This window comes from Semicossyphus pulcher, unplaced genomic scaffold (assembly GCF_022749685.1).
Source record: "Semicossyphus pulcher isolate SPU_LCO1_2020_fin unplaced genomic scaffold, fSemPul1.0.p SCAF_9, whole genome shotgun sequence".
Classification (NCBI taxonomy): domain Eukaryota; kingdom Metazoa; phylum Chordata; class Actinopteri; order Labriformes; family Labridae; genus Semicossyphus; species Semicossyphus pulcher.
This window is the reverse complement of record NW_027211770.1, coordinates 26,271,750-26,297,586: the sequence shown is the minus strand read 5'-3', so window position 1 is coordinate 26,297,586 and position 25,837 is coordinate 26,271,750. Positions and strand designations below refer to the sequence as shown.

Below are 25,837 nucleotides of genomic sequence, written 5' to 3'. Positions count from 1 at the left end.
CTAATGCAACCGCATGGATATCGATTGTTACTGCATTTAAATGTATGTTTCTCCCCGTCTGTCTTTTTTAGTCATGCAGTATAATTAAATCGAAACGTCAAGAGGTATGTTTTCTTTTATTCCGTAATGTTTTAGCATAAGGACGTAATGTTTATTCAGGCGAATGGATGTGTTGTGGTGTTCAACTTTTTTAGGATAGCCGTTAGCATTACCTCAGTGCTGTCAACATTATAGGACACATATATATGAAAAAGAAACTGTTATTTCCCCAGATGGCAGAAGTTGTACAAGAGAAAAGTCGCGGTTTGAAGTTTGCGGAGCAGCAGCTCCTGCGTCACGGCTGGGAACACGGCAAGTCACTCTGATTTCCACTGTTAAACAATTCAACCACTGAAAACACAGGCGCAGATATCTTACTCTGTTCACCCTGTCCTCAGGTAAAGGACTGGGGCGAGCTGAGAACGGCATATCAGAAGCTATCAAAGTCAAAGTGAAATGTGACAAAGGAGGGGTGAGTGATATCTGGTTAATTCTGATTGACTAATAATGCACCTGTAACTGTTTTGTTACCACATCTGTCACTGGTTAAGTCTGATTTTTCTTCTGTACAAAGTTGTTTGTGGACTCACGTGTTGCTCTTCTCTGCCAGGTCGGCCACAAGGAAGGGGAGCAGTTCACCTTCCACTGGTGGGATCATGTGTTCAATAAGGCCTCTTCCAGTCTGCAGGTGGAGTCAGATCAGGTGAGTCCTACCTTCCTATAGCAAGACACTCACAATCAACAAAACATGATCAGGGTTATTTGATGTTTTTCATTAAACAGGATGACTTATTTCAGAAAGAGAAAATAATCACATGTGATATTCAGCTTATTTATTAGTCAAACATTTGAAAAGGTTACCAGCCAATTCATGACTGGGATAACTAACTGATTTACTTTCTCCTTCTTAACATAGCTGTATTTAGCTGCTTTCTGTGGTCAGCTTTGGAATACTTTTGTAGTAGCTTCATGGCCTAAGGCAACGACTTTACATAAAAGTTTTGTTTAGGTCTTTAATTTCTATACTGAAGTTATAAAGAACGTCAGTCAGAAGTGTTGTCTGTGTGATCCAGAGCGGTATTAAGTTGAAGAAGACGGTGGAGGTGGATGAAGAGGAAGGAATGGTCTCCAATAAAAAGCCCCGGAAAGCCTTGCTGGCTAAAGCCAAACTTTATGGATGCTTTGTCAAGGTAAAAATGAGTCTCTTGTTTATTAATGGGATGTCAAGCAATGGTGCCGTACAGCACAGGGGATAAATTTATGTATATCAGGCTTTGGCTACACACACAATAACTGATATTAAGATCAGTAAATTGTTCATTTTATTTGTTGACATTTAGGAAAAGTAGAACATTACCAGACTTATCCTTCAATAGTTTAGCTACACTTCTACAAAAACTGTAAGATGTTTGACAAATGTTTGTACCTTGATGGTATTATAAAAAAATGCCTGATTCTGATCTGACTCTTTCCCTGTGTTTGTTTTTATTTCAATGCTCCTCTCAGTCGGCCACTCTGCTGTCTGGTCAGGAGCAGCCAGAGCCAAAGGCCTCAAACTCAGACGACAGCAGCAGCAGCAGCTCAGACGAGGAGGAGGAGGACCAGAAATTGGATCTTTCCAGCACCTTCAAGTAAGAATATCTGCTCTTCAGCTTTATAATTATTCCTTCTCAAATGCTACATCACACTTATCTCTGTCAACGTGACTTTAACTACACAACATTTTCTTTTACCATTGTCTCATCTTATTCTGGATATATTATCGCGATGTGGGTACCAGGGATTCTCGGCCTGGCCAATCTGCTCTGAGTCCTGCATTTACAGATGATGTAATGCATTAACCCTTTACAATTGACTGTACATCGGAGTGTACTAATACTGTGTGTCCACACTGCAGACTGCCTCTTTTTGATCGTGCTATTATTTGTTTAAAGTGAGACATAATTACATTGTATTTAATAAGAATAGTTTGCCGGCGCTCCTGTAGATCACCTTATTCGTTTCTCTTTTTTTCCTGTGGTTTACGATATCAAAGTTCAAAGATGGGTCACTGTCTAGAGTAAATATATTGTAAAAAATTTAAAATAAACTTTAAAAATAGTTGTATCAATAGGACATTTGGTTGTCTGCTGTGTAAACAAAATGCATCCGTACACTCTCTGATGTGCAGCTAATCATCTGTAAGGCCGATCAGATCTGGTACATACACCACTTTGATTTCTTTCAATCAATAGGGTTTAAACACCACCTGATGTTGTTATTCATCTGCATCAACAAAAGCACTATGTAACCCTGTTTGTAACAGTGCTATACAATACTCTAATTTCTACATCGATGCTCTGCAGGCTCTCTGATACGGATCTAATTAAGGCTTGTGGAGGACGCACCGCTCACAAGTAAGCTCATTCATAAAAGTCTACAAATGCTGAGTTATAATTCCCATTGAAAATTATAAAGTTGCTGAAAATATTTCAGATTAAGAGAAGTTCAGAAAATGCATCTAATTTCTGATACATTTTTTGCATTGTGTTTCTTCAGAGGAGCCAGACACGGCTTGACTATGAGCGCCAAGTTAGCCCGGCTGGAGCAGCAGGAGGCAGAGTTCATGGCTAAATACGGCAAGAAGAAACAACCAGCAGGTTCTTCTTCTCCAGTTTGCATTTCATCAACTCCACTGACCTCCCAGTCAGCTGATCAGAGGGCTGAGAGGCAGGAGGAGACGGCTGAGGACTCTCAGAGGAAAAAGATGAAAAAGAAGCGATCGAACAGGAGCATCAATGAGATTAACGGTGATGAAATGTCAGAATGTCCTGAGGCAGACGTGATACCCAAAAAGAAGAAGAAGAAAAAGAAAGGCAATGAAGAGCCTGAGGGAACGACAGATGTGGTTTCCTCTGAGGGGGATGTGATCTGTTTAGAAAACAATGAAGCAGAACATTCTGGCAAAACAAAGAGGAAACATAAAAAGAAGAAAAACAACGCAGAGCAGAATGAAGAAGAGAGAGCACCTGCAGCAGAGAGTCCAGCAGAAACTGCTGAGCCACACACTGACACAAAAGTGAAGAAGAAGAAGAAGAAATCCTCCAAACACCAGAGCGAACATGCTGAGGAAGAGGAGAGTAATGATACGGAATCCAGCCAGTCAGAGCCGGTTCAGGACCCTGATCCAAAAACCAAGAAGGAAAAAAGTCCAGTCACTTTGGAGGAAGCAGAAGTGACAGAGGAGGAAGCAACAGTGAGGCAGAAAAGGAAAAAGTGTAAAAAGGACAAAATCTCCATAGATGACAATGTAAATGAAGACGCACTTCCTCCAAAGAAGAAGAAAAAGAAGAAGTCTAAAGAGTAATGTTCTGTTAAAAAGGATCTGGACATTAATGAAGAATTTCGCCTTGACTGATTGAGGAACTTAGCATTACCTCATACCAACTGATTTGCCAATCCATTTACCTCATGGAGGCTCAGCTGTCTGACATGAGAGGCCTTTAAATGAATTTAAATGTTTTACATTGATTAGAGATTTTTTTTCATATTCAAATGAGACAATGAAATCCAGCAGTTGTGCCCTTAGCCTGTTAAAAAAAATATTTTGACAGAAATCACTTTTGTGATGTGATTCACGAGTAGTTGAAAGTGTCATTTTTGCATCACATTGTTTAATTTTCACTGAAAAATATCAATATCTTGACGACCTGACATTTATTGGGCTCTTAACGTGTGGGAATCAGGATCTGTAGATACTGGTAGGTGTAGGTCAGGTCTCTACAGGTCTTCGTTATGATGCTGTTTGGTTGCAGCCTCTGATGTTTAGAGATTGCAACTAGTCATACTGCGATTTAGAGAAGATCACGGCCCTAAACACAATTTTCTAAACTTATGACAACCTCTTGCAGATTTTTTGTCATTGATTTGACGAGTCAGTGCAACCCAAATCCAGCTTTTCTACTCTGAGACTCAATATCAAGTGAATGATGACAGTTGTGTGATGAAATGTATCGATCACTAATAGCTGGTAATGATTTATTGCTTTTTACCTTTGGTGACGACTGAAATATGTGTTTTAGTGGAAGAATAACATGAAACGTTTCTACATCATGAAAAACTTCTTGTGGATGTTTGTCAAAGCTTGAATCACTTTATTGAAAGAAGGCAAAACATGGGAATGAACAGACGACCAAACTCCTGGTAATACGAGGAAATTGGACATAACATGCAAATAAAATGATGTGACCCGTCAAAAAACGCTTGTCATTCTTTCAGTTGTACAGATTTCAGTACCCTTCGATCTTCAAGTGCCAGTTACAATATCCTGCATTTGATATTATTAAAACCTTTTTTCCTTTGATTGCAAAATTGATGAGCATTTCTGACTGAGTCAAAGTTCCTTTTTGTCTGAAAATAAGTCAACAGCTGCAGTATGTTTAGTCTCCTGACAGTTTGTTGTGAATTAACTCACCGCAGTGTCGACGTGTAAAATGTGAAGCTGCTGCTTTCAACGCTGACCTTCAGTCGTCTCATTGGCTCAGAATCCAACTCTTACAGCCAGAAAATGTTAATGCATTTGTTGTTACTCCACATCATAGATAATTACCTCGGATCTTTACATAGAATTTTTTTCTACGCCTTTTTCTACAAATCATTACTCGAAGCCAGAGTTACACTTGACTAAATAAGTTCAAGAAATGGAGAAATCATGAAGTTTTTCACAGGAAGGACACAAGGTTGTTTGCCAACACTTGTGTGTGTAATGTCTCTGGATGTAAAATTACCAAGTTGCAGTGCTTGTTCTCTGTACCCGACTGTTAACAGACGTACTGGTATGCTTCTTGGCTAACGTGAAGTTTTACACTATTGGCTCATGTAATACCATCATCTTCATGAGACATAACAAAGACCTCCCTTAAATGCCTGTTCAAAAATCAAGTAATTAAATTAATTGTATTCATATATCATAATTTATTTTAAAAGGAAAACATTGAGAAATATGGAAATGAACAACACATGGGATAAAAAATATAAAAATTGGTTAAATATATTGAAAATAACATGTAAAACGGGAACCTTTTTTTTTTTTCTTACACTTCTGCACTACGTAACCTAGTTGTTGTTTTTTTTTACAAATGTTTGGTGTAGATGATCCTTAAATCTGCTTAAAGTTTAAAAACTAAACACAAATTACTTTTGATGAAAATAAAGAACTAAAATCTGTCAGGCAGGAGCAGCTCAGTGACATTGACTAGATGGTGTTAATGTTTTTTTTTATATATATATAATTTCATGATGTAGAAGGCCTCGTGCGCTCAACTCTCTGTCACCTTTGACCTGCACGGTTCAGGGCTGATTTGAAACAGATGACGTGGTGAGCCACTTTCAACCAAAAAAAAAACAGAACAGTCATCTATCATTCAGTTCACAGCTCCAAAAACATGATTCAGTGGTAGAACGTCTTTATAGGATCTTGAATTTTGGATACTCGTAAGAAACACTAAGCAGTGAACGCATCATCCATTGACTTATATTATTTTAACTCAGTTATAGTACATTGAATAACATTGATTTTTGGGTATGATATACAGAATCTCCCAAGTTAGATTTCTAGTTACTTTGATTTAAAGGTGATAACAGTAATAGATTATTTAATTCTCCATCCCTGTAGCAAACCAGTGCAAGCTGGCCTGGGCTTTTTGTTACCATATATGGTGATTTATGATCTGAAGTGAAAATCAGCATCATTTATAGACTTAAGCTGGTCTTGTGAGTGTGAATACAAACACTTCAGATATATTGTCTGTTTTTCTTTTTCTTATATTTACACTGACACCTTCAGTTGGACTATATCAAAACTCTTTTCAAAAAGACACCAAAAAATAGCTGAGGAATTAAACAACTAGAAAACATTTTAAACAATAAGAAAGGTAAAACTATACACACTGACATACTATTTCATCTTTCGACTATTTCAGGGATATTATTTATATATTGCGTTACAAATATACTAAATTATATAGTGGATACCATTTTGGAAAGGTACTTCTTCACAGTAAGGTAATATTTTGAGAAAATAAAACTTAGTGAAAAATTAATTAGACTTAATCAGAACTTCACTCTCACAGATAAATTTGTTCCGAAAATTACATTGTGCTGGGTCCCAGCTGGCTGTAAGATTCTTCCCGGGGATCATCAGCCCACATGGACCAGAGGAACCAAGCGTCATCCAGTACCTTCAACACACAACATGAATTTCAGTGCCCGTCATAACCTAAATACTACCCCTAATATAACACTACTCTAATAAAATCCAACATATAAAGTGTAAAAAAGATAGTTATGATTTCAGCACTTCTCTATTGATCTAAAACTGGAAACACAATGGATATGGATGCAAAAATCACAAACATATTTGATAACTCATGGACTGAAAGCTGCTAACATTGGCATTCAACCATAGCATTCAACCAATTGCTAGCTAACATAACCGTTGGCTCGCTAACATTAATGTAGGCCACCCTAGCCGCTAGCTAGCTTACATATCAGTTAGCTAGGAATTTATGTGTCTCCTATTGTACTGTTTAACACTATCAACTATCGTTAGCTCGGAAGCATTTAAACGCTTATGTCATCTGTTGTCTAGCTAGCTAATGAGTTATCAAAGTTGTTGTTTTAACTTGAAACATGGCAATAAATGATAAAACATTTTCATTATATGTTTAAACATCTAGCAAACCTCTAACACAGCAGTGAGACTTGGAGTGAGAATGGCTACAATACTGAGATGGATAAATTATTTTTGTTATTTTCATTTCTTAAAAAGGATTCCTTACCCTAGAGTGTCATTTTGTCCATCAACCCACAGCCAGTTGTTGTCACTGGATTCATATAGCCCCAACCAGAATCCATGATAAATATCGAGGTAGTACTTGATGTGCTTACTGATGAATTCCTGTAAGTCATAAGGTTCGCAGATCATCAAAAACATGCGCACTTTCACACTTCATGACATAGATTCAGACAATAATTTCCTCTCGAACGTTAAACTATTCAATGAGTAGATATTGTTTTGTTTCTAGGGTACTCTGCATCACCATGAAAACTCTACATCCGATATAAAACACAAATAACTATTTCAGTTCCTTGCAGTTTTATGGTGTTTGAGCTCACCTGTTCTTGTAGACTATCAATAACAACCAGATCTGCAGCTGTGTTTTGGCAGTACTCTCGGCTATTTTGCCATGTCCTCCAAGGAAATACTTTGTAAAACAGGTAGCACTTTTCCTGGAACAGAATCCAGCCTGTCTGACACGGTTGACACTCTGCATTCATGAACGAAGCAGAAAAATTGAAGAAGATTAAAATCTGGTATATTAAGCCCACAGAGGTATAGGGTAATGGGGGGAAATGAATAGGTTGCAAATTTATCACCTCTTTTTCATCCTTTTTCCTTGTTAGTGTTGTAACTCTGTTGAATACCATTTGTGTATGATAACATCTTCTTTACCTAATTTGTTATTCCTGTCATTGAATTTTGTTTTTACCGTTTCAAGGTTGCTTCTGGTGAAGACTTAACAGGCCAACTGCTTTTTAGCCTCTCTTATAGGTGTGCTTAGCCTGCTGCATTGACCATATTCACACGGTGGTCATTGTCCCTGTTTTCATGTCGTACCATTGTAGTCCAGGTTTTAAACCTTACAAAAAATGTATGCTGTCAAAGCAACAGTTACCATTTTAGTGCTTCTCTAAATTAACAAGCAATGTACTGAAAGCTAATTAGGCTAACGATGGTATTCAACTAATTCCAAGCTAGTGTCACCATTGGCTAGCTAACATTGCTGTTAGCTACCACTCCTGCTGGCTAGCTAACAGTACAGTTAGCTTCAGTATCCTTTTGTGTACCATTAACTGGTAGCATTAGCTGGGAAGTGATTGAACGCTTATGTTAGCTGTTTTCTAACGGTAACTGAGTTTTCAAATCTTTAAAGTAAAAATCTGTTAGATTTTCATGTAAATAAATGTCTGTTAAGTCACTATCTATCGCTGAATGAGGTAACATAATGGTGATTGAGCCTATGGCCCACTAAGCCTTTGCATTTGCAGAATTACAGACTCAGACTGGGTGTCTGGCCACTTTCACGGAAAAAAATCACAAGTGGCGCCCAGTTACTGACACGTTTTCCATCACTCAGCCGTGGTTGGTCTGCCAGAGAGGGTAGGCGGAGCTAAGCGGCTGCTTTTCCGCTCTCTGCAAGTGTTGCGAGTAAACAGTAATCTACTACGGCTGAACAAACAAAGAAAAGATGGATGACTACAGATACAACTTCAAAAATAAGTGAAAATCCAAAGAAAAAGAAACAAATTCGACGCTCAGATGAAGGCAAACAGTCTAAAAAGGAAAGCGACCGTCAGCGAGGAAAATCAAGAGTTACAACCATAACAAAGAAAGCCAGCTGTAGACATCTGGATATCTGGGAAGTAAACTCCTTAATTGGCATTTATCACCACAAGGTGCCTCCAAATAGGACGAAACTGAGATCTTAGAGATTATTACTTTAACTTGAAATATTGCCCTATATGAATTATGACAATTTTATACAGTATGTTTATACAATTAGCACACCTATAATATGGCAGTAAAACATTTTTACAGCATTTCAGCTTCCCACCCTGTGATAACGTCAGAGGACAATGGTCACCATTTGAAAATGCTAAATAGCTGTACATGCATTGTGAAGGGAGAAGATGTCAAGTTCATGGTTTTTATGCTATCTGTTCAAAGGATGAACATACATTTATTCTAGTACCATAAATCATCGTAATGTACATTAAAACAATGTAAAGTCAGCTAATGTTTGTGGACAAATCACTTACTCTTCTCTGGGCAGAATTTAGTCACTGGGAAGGTGCTGAAGTTCATGATGACTCCAAGCGTCCGGTTGAGATTGTCTGTGACTCTGCTTAGCTGCTCTGTCTGCTTCTCAGAGTTGCTCTTTTCAGTGTTCAGCTGCTGAATTTGTGCCGTGAGGTCGCCAATGTTTGCTTTCTGATGGTTCATTACCATGCTGACTACGGCGAGAACAAGAAGGGGACAATTAGTCAGAAAATCAGTGAATGAAATGCACTTGAGCTGAATTGTTTACCATGTTTTCCAGGCTTTACTTCTGACCACTTTAGACTGATCTACAGAGAGTGACTTGCTTTCTATTATATTGTCATTCCGCCCGATATAGGAGACATAGAAAAACTCCAACACCCAAAATATCAGCTGCTGAACAGCACAATAATAAACATGCAGGTGCAGAATCTGCCATTCAAACTATTTCTGTTTCAACAAAGCTGAGCGCTTATACTTTCCCGTTTTCACATCCCTTTCCTCAAGTATAGTAAAGACTCTAGTAGAAGTAGAAGTGCTGACTCATTGTTATTTTTGTCTCTTTGTGTTATTGTCCCATCCATTCAGCTTGATAAGTCTTGTTGGGAAGGTTATTTTACTTCTTTACTCCATTCTCTGCATTTAAGCAGCCAACTCTTAACTCTCTGGTGTCAGACTGTCCTTAAACACAACAGCAGAGAAAAAATCAAAAAGCTGATGAATTGTTACTGTGAGTTATTGATTGTTTGCCTCAGGCTCCTCTCAGGTTTATGAAATTATAGGCGCACTGAAATTCTGCTTATAAATCCATCCTATAATGCTTTAGAAAATGTTTAGAAATACTGAATCCTAGATGCCTTGAATACTAAAGCATGTTGTATGGCCCTTTAAAATCAAGTAAGATCATTACATAGTATAAAACACCCACAAACCATATAGTAAACCAATCAAAACTACAAATAAACGGTCAAATATTGACAGATTTTTAAAGGAAAACAACCGGGCACAATTCAGAGAGAGCTGACGTAATACAGTACAAAACTTTCTTGTTTAAAGAAGACATCCCAGCTTCACTCTGTTGGCTTAACTGTGATGCATGCAGCTATGATAGCTCAGTTAAATGTGCTCAGTTTGTTGAAATGAAACTCACTGTAGACGATGGCACCGATGCTCGTCACCAGGAGGACGCACAGTATCCCCAAACACACTGCCAGCACACGAGAGTGAGAGTGTGCAGCTGCTACACCATGTGCTAGTAATAAGAAAGATCAAAATCAAATCATGATCGTAATTATAATTAAGTCATCAAATGATTTTATACTATTGTTGGATGGAAAATGCGTTTTATTCATTCATTCTTATGACCAAAACACATTCTGACTTACTTTCTTCCTTTTTTCTTGCACACAGGACACATCGATTAAAGTTATTTGAGGGTTTTAGGAGCTTTAAAAGTAAATTGCTCAAGTTAGATGTTAGCAAACGTCTCCAAGCAGGACAAAAAGAGCTGATATAGCTTTAATGGGTTTTATTATTTTTGAGAATCTTCTTCTTGCCTGTCAAAAGGAGGTTTTTCCTTGCCAATGTGCCGAATGTTGCCAAGTGCTACTAATGGTGATTCATGTTGGCTCTCTCTTTATATAACATAACAAAGAGTACGGTCTAGACCTGCTCTTTTTGTTAAGCGTCTCGAGATAACTTTGGTTATGGTTTGGCGCTATACAAATAAAATTTGATTGATTGGTTCTTAAAAAATTGTCATCAGAAAATCTAAATTTGTATTTTTTGATTAGTAAAGCATATTCTGATTAAATAAAAACAAGGCCATCAACAAATGTTTTACTTACTTTGTACAGGTGTAGCAGACCCTTTAGGTCTAACCTCTGAATAAATAGTCGAGTCATCTATTTTCTCTGGATGAGAGGAACAACAAGGACAGATAATAAGAAACAACTATATTGATATTCATGATTGTTTTTGATGTCACAATGGGGACTTGATTAAACATAAAAATAACATGTATTTTTTGTATGTCTGTTAAAATTGCATACAGTCTTTCACTCATTTATCCTCCCGTGATGTGATGTGTAAGTTTGCACATGCTGTGATGTATTACAGTGTTAAATGTATTGACTTAATCGTTAACGATTTCCAGCTCTCCTCACACAGTTAACTCTTCTTTTCATACACCATCACACAGAAGGTATTGTCTGCAGGTGATTTGATACTTATCTCATTTAGAATGAATAAAAACACATATTGGATCAGTTCCATCAGCCTGCAGTGCAGTACATTAATAGAGCTTTCAAGCACGTCCGGAAATATAAATGTTTGTTTTTTGTAGAGAAGGGAAGTAGGTAACTTCTTTTCTTGCATGACTCTGGTGCTCTAAATTTAAAATCCTACATGTGATTTCCAGCACACACTGAATGTAAATTACAAAAGAAAGCATGGAACATAAAGAGACTTCCCTTGAAATATTTGATTTCTGATTTCAGATGTTGTTTGTCTTCTGGCTAGCTTAAAGTAGAAGTTTTTGTTTTTACAAACAAAGAAAAAGTGGTTATAAGCTGAACTGTTTTATGACACTGAAATGAAAAGTTAAAACTTATTTTTGTGTCGTTGAACAGGTTAAACAGTCTGAATCTTCCAAACAGAACCCTCAGAAAGATAACAGATTCCAGTTAAACTATGTTTAATTCGAAATAAGCAGGATGTCACTTACCTCTTGAAGCTGCACCAGCATTTTTAAAAACCACTGAAGAATAATCCACTTCTTCCTCCATCCCTAACAGTCACACATTACCGTCCGTTCAGTGTGGAGAATGAGAGCAGACAGAACAGAAACATTTGTACAGGCTTTGTAAAGGTGTGACTGTACAGAATTTCGCAGCACTACCTGACTGAAATAAAAAAAAACTTCCCCTTGCCCCTAAACTTTACAAAGTATGAGGACACATCTGTACTGGACAACCTCAAACAGTGGCGCAGAAGTACTAATGTGGCGTTGTGGTTGTTGATTACACAAGATGTCTGCGTGTGTCTTTTTAGAATCTGCTTCTGTAACAAACGAATTAACACAATGCTGCAAAAGAAGGAACAGACACATTTATGCAATATCAACCTTTTAAACTGTCATTTTTACTCCTGGGGAAGAGTGTTTGTTCCCCACAGTCAGCGTCATGGGATTTTTATTCTTAAAGCAACATAAAGCATCATACTCTGACCGTCCATTAAGATTGCATTAAACTGCATCCTTGACATTTCCATTATTTCAACATTTTTTGTACAAATCGATGTTGCCTTTTCTTTGCAATAGCAACTTAATATATTTATAAATTCTTGGTTTTATCTCTGTATTGTTGTTTTTAATACTAAAAGTGACTAAGTAACTACACACAGAAATTCACAGGAAATGATATGTACATGTACCAACTCCATAGAGCACAGCATCTGAACAGGGGTTCATTATTCCTGTTCAGAAAACACGGTTAAGTGTCTTGTATTAGTCTTCACAACATGATCAGTCTTTGTTGTGTTTGCTGCCCCCCAGTGGTCAAAATTTATAAAATTAAAAGTTAAACTCGTACTATCAACAATACTCTAATACTGCTACTCACAAGGCTGAGTATAATGCCATGCTAGCATCTCTGGGAGGCTGCACTAATGCACAGTTCAGTCAGACAAGTTAGTTTGAAATGTTTATTGCAGCAGCAGAACATAGCTAGGGTTTGGCGTATAGGCTGTGATGAGAAGATATCTAAAACCCCCTATTCGTGGCCTGCAGGTGGATTCTGGGGTGAAATGGGGCTGCACGTAAGAGCGCAGTACCAGTGCAGGGCAGCGACGGCAATGACAGAGCAGAAGGAGAGACCGGAAACCTTGCAGCTTAAATAGACCGCCAGTTTAGAGGAAATGTTGTCAGGTGACTGTGGAAGTGACTGATGTTAATGTTAGCATGCTCACAATGACAATGAAAACATGCTGATGTTTATACTGGTTTAGCATGTTCACCATCTTGCTCAAGTGTAAATTGCATATGTTTGTTTTTTCTTTATATCTTGCATTGCAGGGTAATTTATTCCTTGTGTTTTTTTCTAGTTTATCTTAATTCATTTAAGCATTACAAAATATCGACCTCATATCTCAACCTTTATAACTCTTTATTTCTGGTGGGTTGCCTCTCATTTGTACCTCTTAATTAACAGTCAATTAACAACTGCTATAGTCACATGTTGAAGTGTCATCGGGCAAGACACTGAACCCCAAACCCATCGCCTATGAATGGGCATAGATCTGATTGGACTGTGGCACTTAGGCCTTTGCCATCAGTGAATGAATGTGAATGTGACATGTAGTGTAAAAGAAGCTTTGAGTGGTCGCAAGACTAGAAAAGCACTATATAAGAACAGTCCCTAATGAGCTAATAAATGATAGGTATGGTAGTAATCTCCCAAATCCCCCATCTACAGATTCAGCCCAAAGCTATTTGTTCCAATTTAAGACATAAATCTTTAAAATATATATATAATTTTACTTTAAAGTAAAGGCATAATAGTTCGCTATAACTATAATAACTGTAATATTGAACAAAATGTACATGGTACATTGTGCATTTATAGGGGTCTATTTTCTGCAGTGGATGAATACACACATGCATACAGTTTGAAGGGAACACAAGAAACACACCTCCATCAATATACAGATCAAGTGCATTTGTTTACCTATTAAAACTTAGATGTCATAGTAACTGATTATATCAAAAGGTGTTGGTAATTATTAGTCTTTTCCATGTAAATGCATGAGTGCGGCAGAATACAACAAAACAAACTATGACAGTGCTAAAACATTGACTTGTACTTACAGCTCTTACATATGACAGTGTTAACACAAAGACAAGAAGAAAGAGAAAATGTGTTTGGATCTTTATCAAAGAAAAAGAAGAGAGAGAAACTATTAAATAAATCCCCACTGACTAAAAAAACTGCTTTAAAGGATATATTTATAATTAGATATCTTATATGTTAAATTTGGATAATGCTGCTGAAACTTCATCCTGTTTGATTAAGGCTCTGGTTTCACAGATGTAGCGGTTCTTCATGTAACAGCTTGTTTTCTGCCAGTTGGCCTGAGGATCTCCGTATCGTGAGGTTAAAGCACAAAGTCTGTCGCTAGCTTGTTGTTCCTTCCAGTACCTAGTGAAGAAAAACAACAATGGTGTCAGTCTGCGTCCGCTCAGCATATTGAGAAAGACACTTGTTTGCTGTCTCACAGAGAGTTAGAAGAGAGGATTGATACCACTATTATCTCTGTTTGTTAAATATGAAGCTACAGCTGGCAGCTAGCTTAGTTTAGCATAAAGAATAGAAACGGGGGAAACAGCTAGCCAGCAGCTCTGAAGCTAGCTAACTAACAAGTTCTTTCTCATTTTGTCAGAGTTTTGTCTTCTCCATTAACTCACAGTAAAGAAATACAACACATTACCACCCATTAAACCCAAAAGTGGTTGTTTTTACACTTTGGTTTTTAACAATAAAGCTACAAAGTGCTAATTTGTTAGCTTTTATTACTTTGGCTGTTTTCAGTCTTTATGCCGAGCTAACAGCTAGCTAGATATGTAGCCTACAGACACAAGAGTGGTATCAACCTTCTCATCTCAAGCGAGAAAGCAAATAAGCTTATTTCCGCGAATGTAAAAACTATTCCTTTAATGCTAATATCTACAGTACAGTTGTTGTTGATACTGTGTTGGTTGTTCTCCTTTTTCTCTCTGACTGAGGTAATGATCAAATGCTAATACTGGGTAACAGTTTGAGCTGTCAGTAATGCTCTGTAACAACTATGTCTCTGTCACAATCATTTAAAAGTTATGGTTAACAAATTAGACCACTGTAATCCTGACGCAGAAAGTAGTGTAAGTGCTAAATGAAGACATTTTTAATATGTTGCTTCCTCCTGTTGAAGAAGAAAACCGTTCAGGTCCCAGTCTGCGGCTCGTTCAGATGAGTTTTAATTGGGGGGAAACAGAAGTTTGTAACATAGTTTTTGTATTCTCTCTGACCACAGCGAGCTTCTGGCCAAGACTATATTCATGCTAACAGAAAACAACATGCTAACAAATGTTGTAGGCCGCTAGCTAATTCTTTCAGAAAACGCGAGACAATGAAATAACCAACACCCAACATTTGTACTCTTTGTCAGCTCAACGGGGGGGTCGTCTGAGAGACCCAGCTAACAAGAATTTAGCTTCTCACAATGGTCTATACAGAAATGACATTTGTCTTACGGCCTAGTGTTAAAGCTTTGGATAAACAGAAAAGTACCGCATGGCTTTTTGGGAAACTTTACTTAATCCACACCAAACTGAAGGAAGCAAAGGTAAATACAGTCTGATACATGTATAGTTGTTGTTCTGAATTTACAAGAATGTCTTGAGAAAAGCTTGAATCTGAGTAAACAAATTGGAAGATTAAAGAGTCAGCACCATATTTCTGTTTCCACAACTTCCTTGAACCCTCTTTGCTTCTTTTGGCCTCCTGCATCACTCTGGGAGACATGTTGACATCTGCTATTCTACTCATTTCACCATCTGCCAACTTGAAGATCTTTTCTCCTATCAGGTTTCTCTACCACACGGTGAAACCAGATGCAAAAATGCATCATGCAGGAACGAAATAACCAATCTACAATCTGATGGTCTGGTTTTAATGGTGAATACAGTGGTCAGAAACAGTGGTCACATTTCACTGAAGTTAAAAAGGCACAGGTGGCAACTTCTAATTTAGTGTGTGTATTGTTTTTGCACTTACCCCACAGTAAGGTTGCTTCCATCTACCCACGTCCACGTTTCTGTCAAGTCCTTATAGTTCAAGCCAATCCAGTATCCGTGCTTATCATCTATGTATTCTTGTGTGTGGTTATTTATGAATTCCTAAAACAACAAAAAATACACACATTTTAAAAACGTAGCAGGAAGGATTAGAAACAGGAGGTTTAAAAATGATCAAAGTAGAATACAAGTTGCTTTAAAGACTTGAAAGAACTGAAAGACAATTTCATTGGAGCACTAAACTTTAAATATTCCTTAAACTCTAAATTGCTTTCTGATATGTGTTTCCATCTCGGGTCTATGGAGATAAAGACGCAGATGCTCACTATAGCTTCCTTTGAACACAAAAACACAGAAGTCATGACTTGCCTGTTCTTCTTGGCTTTCAATCACAACCAGGTCTGCCTTCAAATTTACACATTCATCGTGACTTCCGTACCAAGTCTTCCAATGGGAATAATAATCCGATTCTGTGAATAGATAACAGTTTGACTGAAACAGCTCCCAGTCGTCCAGACAAGGCTTACACTCTGTAAAACAAGACAGAGACGACATCCTAATCATTATCATGGTCACACACTATTATATATGTATATATTTCACTCAAATAAAAAATTGTGAAAGAATAATATATAATAAGTATCACAAAAAGTAATCTTTCCACCACAGAAACTTTCCTCCAGTGACCGGCAACTTATGGAGGTACTAAGTGCGTTTCCACCTCCAAGACAAGCGTCTAAATATAATCTTTATTATACAAAAAGGTTCCTGCTTTGAGGGCAGTACTTTCTGAAACAACAGGGACTTTGTGGGCGGGGCTCGCAGCACTGAACATTTCTGATTGGTCGAGAACTTTCAGAATTTAGAAGATCAGTATAAATGGATGTAGTTTGAAGGACCGGATGCGTTACCAAACTGTGCTTTAATATTTACAACTCTTCATAGAAGTAGTTGCTGTCAAAGCGGTGACAAACCCCAAACATATCCCAGCCACAGCTAACATGTTTTCACCTTTCTGTGTGCAGTATGCTTTCACTGGGAAGTTGTCGTACTGCAGGATGACTCCAAGGGTCCAGTTGAGTCCGTCTTTCTCTCTGGTCAGCTCCTGCGTCTGTCTCTGTAAGTCGGCCTTCTCTGTCCTCAGCTGCTCAGTCTGATCTGCTAGGTTGCTGTTTTTTCTGATCTGCTCCGACATGACTGTGTGGACTACAGGCAGGGATGTAGCAGTTAATGTAACACTCACTCATTACTGTCACTCTGCCTCTAAAGTCATTGAAAACAGATAGATAGACTTACACTGGCAATTGAGGAGGATGATGACTGACGCCAAGACGAGACAGATAATCCCCAAACCTGCTGCCACCAGATGAAGCAGAGTGCAGAGTGAAGCTTTCTTCACATTTTCTAAAAGAAACAAAAAAATAACACTTCATTATACTGATTTATTGCTAATAATGATCATATATTATGTTCTTCATCATGGTAAACCACAAATAACCTGTTACGACAGGAGCTGTCTGCTCCTCAGCTTTCACTTCATCATAAATGATCTCCAGCTCGTTTGGTTGCTCTGCAAGAAAACAAAAAAGGAAATGAAAAGTTTCGTAACTTTCAAAAACCACTTCCTGGTTTGCAGTGAGGCATTGTTATTGTTGTTACCACAGGCAAAACTATAAATAACAAGAGCAGATAAACTGACAGGAAAATCTGGTATTTACAATATTACTGAAGATATTTTAGACTACAATGTAGCTACTCTGGAAATATGTCTACTATGTTTACTGATGATATGTAAGTTTATAAATGCAACAATAAGAAGACTAGTGTAGCTGATTGTAACTGGAAGAGGTTATAAATAGTACTTCTTCATTTTTTACGAGATGCTTAAGTTTTCAAATCCTGCCCGAAAGCGCTGCACTGCTGTAATTTTTTATCCACAAAAATCATAGATCAGCTCTAACCCAGCTGGAAATGTTTGGTTCTGAGAATGTTACGTGCAATGTTCTGGTAATGTTTCGAGCAGGAAGTTTTTATTTGGTTCCCAGAATGTTCCTTTTAATAGTAGGAGAACGTCCTCTGAAAACATCTTCATAAAGTTGCAGTGCAAATGTTCAAATCACATTTCAGGAACGTTTTATAAATCACATTCTGACCGTACTAACGTCCTGAAAAGATCCTCAGAATGTTCTACCTTTGTTAACATTGAGCACATGTTTTATAAAAGGCGTTCTGACATCCCAGGCCTCAATAACATCCTGAAAATATCTGCAGAATGTTGCAGTTAAAACTGTTTTGTCTTAGTTTAAGTTTTAGATATTTTATTTAACAAAACTTTAAGGGTATGTTCAAGACAGAAATCAAAAACTTTACATGGAATTGCTTAAACACAAATGAATAAAATATTTCTTCTGGTACAAGCTGAGTGACAAACTTGAAACACAGTGGTAAAAGAAGTATTCTTCCAAAATACTCCATTACAAGTAAAAGTCCTGCACTCAGAATTACACTGTAGTAAAAGTATTATCAATTAAATGTTAACGTATCTAAAGTGTAAGTGTAAGTACATATTCTAGAGTAGAATATTGTTGTTGACGAATATCGTGTAGGCATCATTTGAATGTTTGTCAATTTGTAAAATATTTCTTTGTAAATGATAACTATACCAAAAACACACAGTGAAGTAAATGAAGTATATTTTTTAACTTAAATGAAGTAAAGTTGTAGGAATAAGAAAACATGCAAGTTAAATAAAAGTACCTTTAGATACCTAAATACCAGAATAAATGCAAAGTACAACTAATAATACAGACTGTGTTTTAAAAAAACAGTGACTCACCGAGTGTAGAAACACCATTTTTCGTCTTGAAAACCACAGTGGTGTAAGTCAGTTGTTCCTCCATTATTTTACCAGATTTAGCCTTTGATAGAAACTTTACCTAATAGACAGAAACAGAAAGTCGAACCGCCACCTCAGACGTTTGAAATGGTGGTCATCATGTGGGCAGTTTGGTTTTATTTTGCAGACAGGGAAACGAGCTGTGAGTAAAATCAGGAGCAGCAGTTCTCCTTTTTGTTTGTGAGAGTTGTGAAAGACTGACAAATGGGTCATGTTTTTGACGTGGTCATTGTGGGCAGGAAAGACATGTTTGCATACAGCTGGCCGTAACAGGTCATATAATTACACAGTATGCATTAGATATATGTGTGTTTATTATTTATATATATATTTTTTTATAAATATGTATTTATTTACATGTACATGTACATTTAAATTTTAATTGTTACTTTTATGTTATTATTCATCTTTATTATTATTATAATTTTTTATGTTTTTCCTAGATATGATTTAGAGAAGTGGATGTATCATTATCATATCCATATTTAATAATTGTATTTATTTTTAGTGCAGATGCATTTCTGTATATATGATCTGTATTTTCCTTTTCTCTTTGTTATTAATATCTGTTATAAAACGCCCAAAAAGAAATGTATACACTCATTGTACATTAGAAATGTATTGTAAAAAAAAAAGTTGCACCTGCTAGTAAAAACAAATCTTTAAAAAAAGTGGTAGTGAAAGTTTGTGCTTATTTCACTGCTTCTTTTGAAACATTTTGCTTCTGAGCGTACACATTTTTTAGCTTTATTGTCACTGATGATTTGGTTCAAAAGTAGACAAAAGACACAATTTCATTGAAAATATGTTGTTCCTGTATTATTCTGTCCACAAGTTTTACACAGGTTTTTTTGTTTTATGTCTTTGGATTCTTTTCGCTGTGTTTCCACTTTTAAGCAATTAAACACATCTTCATAAAAAGCGAAGTATAAAGTCAAACGAAGAAGTAAACTACAGTAACCTTTAACCTGCAGTGACTCAATGTTGTTGTGTTATTTTGTATCTAACAATAGAGAAGTCATTATTTGCGTGAATGTCAGGAGCCCAATTATTTGCGTGAATGTCAGGAGCCCAAGTATCATCAGTATCAGCGATAGAGGCAACCGACCAATCAGAGAGCAGGATGTGTTCAGGAAACGCTCTGTGGTGTTTCCACCTGCTGACAAGAAGCCACACGGAGCCGGAGAGCCTGAAACGCCGTCACGGTTTGACTGAAACAGCTGGAGGAGTAAAATACATCTGTTTAAAGGACTTTCCCGGAGATCAGCTATGGTTTGCGGAGGATTCGTTTGCACCAAGAACGCTCTCTGCGCTCTCAATATACTTTATGTTGTAAGTGAGAATTTGTTAACTTTATAGTGATGGAAATGTAACCGAGAGGGCTTCCCTAAAATATTTTAAAACCCAACAAGTGTCTCTGCTTTTGTCTTGACTGCGACTCAAAAATGAGCCACCAACAGTTCTGCACGAGAGGAGATTAAAATATTTAGATTCGATCGGTTTCCTTGCTGAGGAAATACCACACGCATGTGTTGGTAGCGAGTGATTATTTTACCCTGCATTCATGGAGTATGTGGAAAATCGGAAAAATGAGTACCTGAGTTGGTTATTGAACATGAACGCCACATCAAGTCGGAGAAATAATGTTAAAAATTGGCGAAATTGTTGGTGTACTACTTGCTAAGTTGACGTCATATTACGCGGAAACATGGCGGACAAAACTTAATATCCGGTTCATTGCAAGTAATTTTATATAATAAACCTATTGCATCTCAATTGTGTGGCTCGCATGTAATATTTTAGAAAGGTATATGGTTGTAACCGTTAGTTGCAGTATCACGTTGAGGGATCCACACTATATTGACTATTATTAGCATAAACCATGATAGCTGTGTGGGTTTTTTAGTTTTATTTTTTGAGAACTACCAGTGCAGTAACAAGTTTGGGACCAAATCATAAATTCTTGAAACAGCTTTTAACGTGTTGTTTAAACAAATGATCTTTGAAGCGTCTATGTTGTTTCCACTCAACGACTAAAAGATAAGGAACACACTGTAGTCGGACGAACGACGTCCCAACTCTGGAAATGGGAGGATCCAAGGAGCGCGTGAATGCAGCATTAAACCCGGTTAACTGTAGCATCTTGTTCTGAGTACCTTAAATCAGAGATAAAATTAAATGTTTTATGATAAACAACGTTTATATGTGGGCCAGGGAAATATTACATCCATAAACCAAGAACAACAACAAATATGAGCAAAATTTTAACTACAGAAACTTCTATTTGTCTCTCAACAAACCTCCGAAAATCTGGATCCGAGGCACAAAAAACTGCTAATATATAAAATATTGGTGCTTTTCTTTATCATTATTTTTTAAATTATACAGTCAATTTTTCTCTCATTATGTCCCTGACTTATGTTACACAGTAACTCTGTTGCTATGTGAGTTAAAGTAATTTCCTTTTCTTCATATTTCAATGAAGATTTTAAAATTAAACAGGCAAAACGTTTGAATTGCTGTTTTTTTGAAAACCCATTTCCCTTTGACAAATCCATCCCATAAAAGTCCTCTGTCAATAATAACAGCCACTAACACCTACGATGGTTTTGTTTACTCACGTGACAGAAAATTAACCTTTGTGCGGGTTCAAGCTTCTCACATGATAAGATGCTTTTATGCGTCATAAGTGATCATTAACTGCATATCTTTCGACTGTTAAAGGAACAAATAGGACAGCAGCTCGGGCTGTTTTGTATTTAACTTTGTATTAACCTTTTTGGAACAAAGAGCACTGTACTTTACTGCCACATTGTTTATTTTACATCATTAACAGTCATATAGCTTCATTATTTAAATTACACTAAATATATGCAGTAAATAATCGAAGGCCGTGTCAGAAAACACTCAATACTTCCTACATAGCCCACTTAATAGTGTGTTCACCTTTTTGTAATGATGTCTGAATGTTAAGAGAGCATTATTATACTCTACTTAGAGGACTTAAAGTATACCACAAAGCATCATGAAAAGTAGTGTGCAACCGATGGTCTCTAACCACACATTATATACCATCATGCATTGCACTGTAAAGAGAGAGAAAAACAGTGATGACGCAATTAATTGTGCAGAAAAAAAACAACCTTAGTAGTGTCTGAAAGAGCTTAAGCTCGCTTTTAAGTCATCTACATATTAATTCCGTCTAAATATTTTGGCTTTCTATAAATGTTGGGAGACAGACAAGCATTTTAAGAATAATGCACTCTGGAGACTGTTTTTAGAAGGATAAATAATGTCCTTTGAGTCTCTGCGGCGGGCTGAAAATGAGAGAAAAAGATGCGTTCACATGTTTTATAACGTATATTTACGGTTTAATATCTCAGAGCAGCAGTGATGTGCCATAGTGTGCAAAAAGTGCTGGTTTAACCTCAAACTGAAAGGAGGGCAGTTTCACACACTGTCAAGTAGGGGCACGGCAATCAGAACAACAGCATAAAACAGCCAGCTGCTACACAGTTTTGGACCTCGATGACACGCACACACTTCCTTTGAAAGATAACATTGATTGTACTTCCTCCTCTTCTCATTCCAACATTTTTTTTCCTCCTCAGCTGGTGAGTCTGCTGCTGGTCGGAGTGGCAGCCTGGGGAAAATGGTTCGGCCTGGTCTCCAGCATCAGGGTGGTGGCGGGGGTCATTGGCGTGGGCATCTTCCTCTTCCTGGTTGCCTTTGTGGGGCTGTGCGGTGCCCTGAAGCACCACCAGGTCCTGCTCTTCTTCGTATCCTTTGCTTTCTCTGTGTGTGCTTTGTTTGCAGGAAGTCGTCCCACACGATCTGATAGATGTTGGTGCCAAAGAGGAATGAAGAGTGAATAACCCAGGGCTCTTAGAGGATTTATTCCTCTATTTTAAAGGGACTTTGGAAGCAGAGACAGAAAGATTTCAGACTGTTTACATGATCTCTAAGCCAATGTAAACTTCCTGAACTTGCTCCAGTACATGATGATCCTGTTTCTGGTGTTTGTGGTGCAGTTTTCTGTGTCCTGTGCTTGTCTGTCCCTGAATAAAGACCAACAGGTATGCTTATTTGTCTTTGGTTCAGTACACACATTTCAGTAACAAAATCATTTATTGTTTTTACTGTATTTTACCTCAGATAAACTCCAATACTACTCAGATATACTCATAACAGTGTATATTTTAAGCAAGTTTTATATTTGAAAGCTTTGATATCGATCACCCATCCTGCTGCCTATCTTAGAATAACTACATTTTTACTAACAGAACCATCTGCTGGAGGTCGGCTGGGACAAATCAGAGAACACTCAAAAGGACGTAGAGAAAACACTCAACTGTTGTGGCTATTCTCATTTTAACCCCAACGTCACGTGTGCAGCTGTACGTAAAACATCTGGAATATTTTCTTTTACCTCTATCGTGATCTGTTTTCTCTGGCGCTGAAATTTCTCCCTTTCTTCCCCGTCTTCTAGATATGCTTTCACAGCAGCCCTCATCCAGTTTGTAACACATGTGCCAGCATCATCCAGCAGTATGCGGGAGAGGTGCTGCAGTTTGTGGGTGGTATCGGACTCTTCTTCAGTTTTACAGAGGTCAGTGAAAGGTCAATTCAACACATTTTTGAATTGGTGCGAAATCAAGCTTTTAACATTAATGTTTCCCCTCAGGTCATTGGAGTTTGGCTCGCCCACAGATACAGAAATATCAAAGACCCTCGCTCAAATCCAGGAGCCTTCCTATAACCAGTCAGTTTAATAAACCCAAACCGTGCACTGTTAAATGATTGTTTTTCCTCTGAAGTTTGTATATCACACTTTTCTGGGCATTTTTTAAAGATTTAAAACCGGACTGTAACTCTTGCTGATCATTACCACTGTAGCCACACTGTGACCATTACAGGCATTGTACAGATTGTAGTGTAATAATAACACATAAAAAAGTCATAAAATCCGCAAACTGACTGGCAGTCACACAGCTTCTGTCCATAGTTTGCTCAAGGCTAACATTTGCTAACATCAACAACTGGTTCTACCAGAGCAAGTCCTGCAGTAGCTACAAATCCTTTTGAGCAGATGTTTTTTTTTCTTATTAATTCAACATTTAGTTTGTGAATACAAAAAGATGTATTCCATCTTTTAAAAGTTAACATCTTGCTTTAATAGCTGCTGCTACATCACTGACTTCTGTGTGCACAGTGGGTTTCATTATTAATTTAATAGTTTATTTGAGATTAAAAAATATATAATACAGACAATGTTAAACAACATGAGTGACTAGAATTCAATTCAAAGGTGATATGCAGTTCAAGCAGTCAATGTTTATGTTTTTGGTTATCAACAAGCCATTGTTAGCTTAGGTTGCCTTAGCTTAGCATAAAGCCTGGAGGCAGAGGGAAACGGCTAGCTTAATTCTATTGTAGTAACAAAATCCATTTACAAGCACTACTAAAGCTTATTAATGAACATTATTAATATTGCTTATTAATTTGTGTGCAAAAAACATCAGTCAGAAATGTGAATATGATATTTTTTCCTTTTAGTCAGGTCAAATGCGAGACTTTTTCTTAGCTAGGTGTAGTGACATCTCCGGGACGACAGGATTGGAATTTATAACCAAACAAGACGAATGTCCCGTTTATTATTGAGCATTAGAGATTCTGGTTGGTGGATTTTGTAACCTTTAGATAAGGACTAGGCTAGCTGTTTCCAGTCTTAATGCTAAGCTATTTGCCCACTGTTTGTATAGCAACAAGCCAACATATTTATCATACACATATGAGAGTGGTATTAATCTTAAGAAATACATAACATATGTTTAAGTGTCAGTGAAGCCTGATACAAGCAAGTCTTCTCTTTCATTCTCAGCCAACTCAGTGGTAGAACTAAACAGCTGCTTTGTGTGCTCACCACACATACACACCTTATGCAAATACAGTGCAGGTTAGCACTCTGAGCACACCACTCCCAGACTAACTATTCATGGGTGACCACACACAATGGGGTATTTAGCAGACAATAGATTTGGGTGTTGATGTCCTAACAGCAGGAGGAGATTAAGATCTAATTAAAGTGTTGCAGATTGAAGCCAGTTATTAGATATATGTGTATTTATTGCTTTGTGTCCTGTTTATCACATTATAAATGTATATTAAATCATTGTCCATCATGGTATTTGTCTCTCCACTGTAGCCATTGTCTTTAATTGTCCTGAAATAAACCTGCAGAGTTGCGGTACATGTGTGGAAAATGCTGTCCTTATGCTTTGCTTGTCAGATTCAGTGCTGATAAAAGAGCCTTGTTCGTAACGCGGTGCCACATGACTCCCTCACATTCCTCACCCCAAACAGGATGCCAACCAGGAACTGCACTGGCTGTTTAAATTCCTCTGAATGGCTAACAGACTCCTCAGGCGGTTCAACCTGTTCACCAAGGTCACCGTGAACTCAAACATTACAGATGCTGCACTGCCAACTTGTAAAGTCATTGCATGCTCACCAAACAGGCTAATTAACTGAATGCTATATTTAGCTCTATTCATTTTTAAACAGATCATTCTGTTCTGCATAAAGTAGCAGGAGAGACTTGCAACACATGAGCTCATTAAGACACTGATATTACATTTTTTAATTTGTTCATAATTAGAGGTGAGACAAATGATCAATAAGGCAATATATCGTCGTCCTGACTCGTGCAATACAATTATCGATAGGCTGACGGCAAATATCCATATTTTTAATTACAAATATACGGCGCTCTTCAACAGATTTCCCTGCCATTTTGACTCACCACGTCACTACTTCATGACTCCTCATGGTGGCGCTTATGACATGAATGAGGGTAACGTGAAGGGGAGTTAATTGGCCGAAGAAGAAGCAGGATAAAAGAAGAAGAAGAAGACAGACGGATTATGTCGGACAGTGTCTACAAGAAGTTGAGAGATAACTTTTAAATCCTAATTTGTTTTTATATGTGTTTTATAGTTACACTGAAAACAAGTAGATTGTTTCATCTCGGTTTGTGTCAAATTCTGTGAAACTGACACCAAATTGCAGTAAAGAAATATATTCATCCTGTACTCTACCTTTTTAGGGGCATTTTGTCTTCTTCAGTTAATCAGATATCGTAATGTATCGTTGCATGATTGTCTTGCAATGCATCAATTATCGCAGAATTGTTGTATCGTGATATCCTTATTGT

At 37.4% G+C, this 25,837-nt stretch overlaps 4 protein-coding genes across 4 annotated transcripts; 2 read left to right on the top strand and 2 right to left on the bottom strand.

Annotated features, from left to right (window-relative positions):
- Window positions 1-4,328, top strand: gpatch4 (G patch domain containing 4). Its single transcript, XM_069656204.1, has 8 exons — window positions 1-104; window positions 273-351; window positions 438-511; window positions 650-742; window positions 1,113-1,229; window positions 1,546-1,670; window positions 2,385-2,435; window positions 2,578-4,328. Exons 2-8 carry the CDS (start codon window positions 273-275, stop codon window positions 3,383-3,385), a joined length of 1,347 nt encoding a protein of 448 aa, XP_069512305.1. The 5' UTR covers window positions 1-104; the 3' UTR covers window positions 3,386-4,328.
- Window positions 4,329-6,115: 1,787 nt separating this feature from the next.
- On the bottom strand, window positions 6,116-11,685 carry LOC138584228 (natural killer cells antigen CD94-like). Its single transcript, XM_069656405.1, has 6 exons — window positions 11,625-11,685; window positions 10,050-10,151; window positions 8,899-9,093; window positions 7,195-7,346; window positions 6,858-6,976; window positions 6,116-6,257 (listed from the first exon to the last, which is right to left on the bottom strand). Exons 1-6 carry the CDS (start codon window positions 11,683-11,685, stop codon window positions 6,116-6,118), a joined length of 771 nt encoding a protein of 256 aa, XP_069512506.1.
- Window positions 11,686-12,628: 943 nt separating this feature from the next.
- LOC138584627 (C-type lectin domain family 4 member A) lies at window positions 12,629-18,710 on the bottom strand. Its single transcript, XM_069656906.1, has 7 exons — window positions 18,565-18,710; window positions 17,227-17,298; window positions 17,025-17,132; window positions 16,740-16,934; window positions 16,098-16,258; window positions 15,709-15,830; window positions 12,629-14,094 (listed from the first exon to the last, which is right to left on the bottom strand). The coding sequence occupies exons 1-7, from the start codon at window positions 18,626-18,628 to the stop codon at window positions 13,917-13,919; spliced, it is 900 nt and encodes a 299-aa protein (XP_069513007.1). The 5' UTR covers window positions 18,629-18,710; the 3' UTR covers window positions 12,629-13,916.
- A 1,086-nt stretch (window positions 18,711-19,796) lies between these two features.
- Window positions 19,797-24,879, top strand: LOC138583915 (tetraspanin-13-like). Its single transcript, XM_069655979.1, has 6 exons — window positions 19,797-19,956; window positions 22,236-22,403; window positions 22,620-22,700; window positions 22,908-23,021; window positions 23,114-23,233; window positions 23,309-24,879. The coding sequence occupies exons 1-6, from the start codon at window positions 19,894-19,896 to the stop codon at window positions 23,381-23,383; spliced, it is 621 nt and encodes a 206-aa protein (XP_069512080.1). The 5' UTR covers window positions 19,797-19,893; the 3' UTR covers window positions 23,384-24,879.
- The last annotated feature ends 958 nt before the right edge of the window (window positions 24,880-25,837 follow it).